Source organism: Poecilia latipinna, unplaced genomic scaffold (assembly GCF_001443285.1).
Source record: "Poecilia latipinna isolate Pla-1442-1.1 unplaced genomic scaffold, P_latipinna-1.0 Scaffold289, whole genome shotgun sequence".
In the NCBI taxonomy this organism is placed as follows: Eukaryota; Metazoa; Chordata; class Actinopteri; order Cyprinodontiformes; family Poeciliidae; genus Poecilia; species Poecilia latipinna.
Window position 1 is genome coordinate 422,890 of NW_015112905.1, and position 4,472 is coordinate 427,361.

The 4,472-nt window shown below is 35.1% G+C and overlaps 1 protein-coding gene across 1 annotated transcript in view; it reads left to right on the plus strand.

Moving 5' to 3' along the window:
• slc6a2 (solute carrier family 6 member 2) overlaps positions 1 to 4,033 on the plus strand; it is a 38,692-nt gene extending 34,659 nt beyond the window's left edge. The window contains exons 14-15 of the mRNA XM_015034147.1: positions 1,109 to 1,180; positions 2,231 to 4,033. Coding sequence (XP_014889633.1) covers positions 1,109 to 1,180; positions 2,231 to 2,254 — 96 coding nt within the window. The 3' untranslated portion in view covers positions 2,255 to 4,033. The remainder of the gene's footprint in view (positions 1 to 1,108; positions 1,181 to 2,230) is intronic.
• Positions 4,034 to 4,472: the final 439 nt, after the last annotated feature.

Genomic DNA, 4,472 nt, shown 5'->3' on the forward strand with positions numbered 1-4,472 from the left:
AGCAAGAGAGGAAAAGTATTGTGCAGATGAAGGACGACAACATGCATTAAAAAGTACTAAGATTTTTTTAGGTTTTAGATAATTAGAAAGTTCATACTGTCAATATGAGCAGCCAAGTTCACAAGTATAATTCTTAGAGGCTTTGTAATACATAAATCATTGATATTATTATATTGTCCACCACTTTTGCTTTTCTAAAAACCTTTTTACATTTACTTTTACAGTTTGTTGTCATAGCCAGTACGTTGACGTCAGGAGGTCTGAAATATGATGACTACACCTTCCCTTACTGGGCCAACATTTTGGGCTGGGGAGTAGCCATGTCATCCATGCTGTTTGTTCCCTTTTACGCCATCTACAAATTCTTCAGTGTACCTGGAACTTTGAAAGAGGTTTGTATCTAAGCATATTTATGTAGTGATAATGAGTGAGAATTTACACTAACTAAAGATATTGAGAAAACATATGTAATTGAATACTCAAAACTTAACTCTATGTTTTTTTGATATATGATCGGGGACAGAACCTGACTTAAGCACATGGAAATATACGGTGCATCTCCTCAAAGCACTGAGAGTTTGTGGTCACAATTATGAAGCCAGAGAAGAGCTACTTTTAATCAGTGGCAATCTACTAGTATCATCCGCAATCTGTTGAAGCAGTTACCAAATCCCATTGGTATTTCCATTTGAGTTTTGGATTTTCCATATATATATATATATATATATATATATATATATATATATATATATATATATATATATATATATATATATGTGTGTGTGTGTGTGTGTGTGTGTGTGTGTGTGTGTGTGTGTGTGTGTGTGTGTTTTACTTAACAGCAAAACTGCTTACTGGGTTTTGGTTGAATAAATGTTGCTAAATTTGTCTCAAAGTTTTATTCCATTTTGGTGCTTTTATTTCTCAAATTAACAATAAATAAATAAATAAATAGAAATATAAGATATATATATCTTGTAAAGAATTTTTTGGTCTGAAAGGTTCCTGCGGTGTAAAAGGTCCAGTATATTTCATTTATTTTTTTTATTTCTCTTAGAGACCTTGTTTTAGGATTCCATATGATGTTTTCTTATCACCTGTTTTGCAGAAAATAGCCTACTGCATCACTCCAGAACATGAACATCACTTGGTAGCCAATGGAAATGTGCGGCAATTCACAGTAAGGGCAACTTCCTTAACTTTCGCCATTATTTTTAGATGTAATGTAGTCGAAAGGAGCCCTCGAGAGGCCTCCTGTGCTGCAGTAAGAGACCGTTGGAGCAACTATTAGATGTGTAGTGAAGTTTCTCCAACTGTTTTGAGGTTGCACAAAATGTCCATTGTGGGAACATGGTTGTTAATCATAATTTTGACAGCATGCACCAGGCCCCGAGTGCAATTTGGAGGAAATGAGTAGAATCAGTGTTGCCTTACTATGAAGGGTGACAAACACCCGCTTGTGTGGTTTGACATCAGAAAATTTGAGGTGGGATTGGCCACCTTTAAAGCAAACTCGTCACACCCATACTTGATTGGCATTCCCCAAAGTAGCCCTGTTTATTGAGCTATGGGGCCCTGCATCAACACGTGTCAACAAAAAAATCAACCACTCCCAAGAAATTTTTAAAACCGAAAAGTCATTCTATGCTCAGACTCTTTGTATATCCATATCGGCATGGATTGCATTCCTGGTTCATAGGGGTCCCAGCAGGGAAGAGGTGCACACCCCTCAGAATTATGGGTAGATTTCTTGTTGGGACACGCGAGAGAAGCAAGTTCTCAATGCTCCAATTCAAATAAAAAATAAATAAATAAAGCTGCAATTCTTTGAAGGGAAATGTATCATATGTAGTAACATATGTGATATCACTGTGCTTAGATCACTAAGAAATCACCAAAAAGAAAACCGTATGTGCAGAGTACAAAGAACACTACAGTCATGTTTTCCTTCTTTCTAAAATTACAAATTGGTGGTGACCTAGTTATGTTCGAACTGTTTTAGAAATCCCAGAGATCATAGGGGAGTCTTAATCTAGTGTGGAGGGGTCTTAGGATTGTTATAATACATTTTGGCAGGAGTCCTTTAAAGATCAACTCTCAACAACAGGGTTACATTCGGAATTACAAAAGCCACAGGTTGCATGTAAACAAGAAAAAAAAAGAAAAAGAAAACATAAAACAGCATGACATTATGTCATAAATTCAATAAAATCTTTGTTCTGTTTTCTAGCTCAGACACTGGCTGGCCATTTGATCACAAATACCCAGAACTCCATCATCCATCATTTGGATTTCCTGTGTGCCACCAGTGGTTGGACTAAAACGGGGAGCAGTCGGCTCCAGTATCTATCAGCAGCTTCTTTCTTCTCCCCATGCATTTACCACACAATGCCTTCAAGGGTTTCAAGCACTTTGATTTCAGGGTTAAGCCTGTTAGCATTCTGAAAGATTTCTACCACTACAGGTTTTGAAGTAGGGGTAGCCACTGGGATAATTAACCATTATCAATGTTAAGATTTGATACATAGTCCTAATTAATCATAGCTTTCTCTGCCGTTATGCACAAACTTAAATCTTAGTATTACTTCTCGGAAAGGGCACAAATGACAGTTTGGCATCAAACAATCTAATCATCCCTTTGTATTACTACAAAGGGAGCCATGATTTTCTGTTTGTGTCTGGTTACTCACTACTAATTCACTATAGTAAGAAACATTTTCTTTTTTCCATTCTTTTAGAATAGAGGCTGAACTCTCAGTGCCTTATTAAGTGAGACACTCCATGTTTTCTACAGTCTGTCCACAAACAAAAAGAGTCAACTGTGTTAACTCAGGAACACACAGAAATCATAACAGTTTGTTAATAGTAACTTCTTGGTTTTGACTTGGCTGTTTGACATTGACATCGAGGAGCTGCATCAAGTTTAACCTAATTAGGAAAGGAAACAAAAACAAGACAGAAAAAATGTATGCGTTAGAGTGAAAAAGGGAATAATAGATGCACCAGACCAAAGACTGTGTGGAACCATTGCAGACTTTAGGGATTATTGGGAACTAAAAACAATCTTAGTACCAAGTCTTTGTCTCGAAGATTAAGCTGGGACTTTGTCAGTGCCTAGCTGATAACTTAGGGTGCAGGAGGAAAATTCACCAAAACAAATGGAATTCCTTTTACTGATAGTTTTGTATTATGAAACTTGGGCTTTTTATTATTCTTTGTCTTTTATGTGCAACTGTAAGGACTATGTGTGACTTAATCTCCAACTGAACAATGAGAGAAAGTAGAAATACAGAGTGTTGAAGAGAAAAAAACAAGAGAGTGCATGTGTATTATGACTGTTGACATTTTTTTACTCTTTAATGGTTTGCTCTGGTGAAGCGTACATAAAATAGAGAACTGAAAACTTAAAAAACGCCGCTCTCTACTATGTATTAGATTTCATGATAATTGCGTAGCAGCAACTTTCATGTTTTTATTTGAAACATATAAACTTTTGTATTTTTCATCACTATTAAAGTGCCAACAACTTATTTTTGAAGTCATATTCTTGTATTGATTTGATTCTTCTGCTTCTTTTTTAACTATGGGAATGAAGTGAAATTTTACGTTGATGAGAAAATATTATAACTAAAAAGGAATTAAGCCACACAAAAAAGCAAATGTATGTGGAGTATATGAGAATACATAGATATATAAATATATTCTTTTGTTATATCTAATCTTGTATTTATCAACTTGTTTATAGCAAATTGTGAAAGTAAAGTATTTTAAATGTAACTGTCTATAGTCCTAACATGTTGTTTGATGTATAACTGAGAGGAACTATTTAGAAAAAAAAAAGATATTCTTCAGTGTACACTGGGCTACTTTGTCTAATGAATGTGATCAAATACACCCTGGATCTCCTGGACCATGTTTACAGAACTGTTGTGTACAATACCTATGTCCGGTTGAACGTGAGTGACAACTGTCTATGAAGAAGTCTAAAGTATTCACAATATAAAAATAAAAAAAAATATTCTACACACTTGAATATTGGGCTTTGTGTTTTTATTCAATATTCTGAGAAAAACTTGAGCAGCATTTAGAAGTATCTATCTACCTCTCGACAAACAATGGTTCTGGCCTGACCTTAACTCTGATTATGCTTTAATCTGAACCAGATAACTTTTGTTATCCCAATGTAACACGCTAATTATTCCATGAAAAGGAGAAAACTAACAAAAAGGCAACAACAAATCTTGGCTTCTGTAGCAGGAAATAGATTTTTCTCACTGGATTTAAGCAGTGAAAAGTCACTGCTAAATGGTTGGAGCTAGAAATTGTCGTTTTTTTTTTAACATGTAAGTGCAGAAAAGCAAGTTACTAAATAACAGTCAGAATAGCTGGAAGCTATTACGCTCAGTTTTCCACAGACATTCTTTAAAACAATTCTCTCAGACATCAGTTATCTTCTTTATCACAGAATTTCC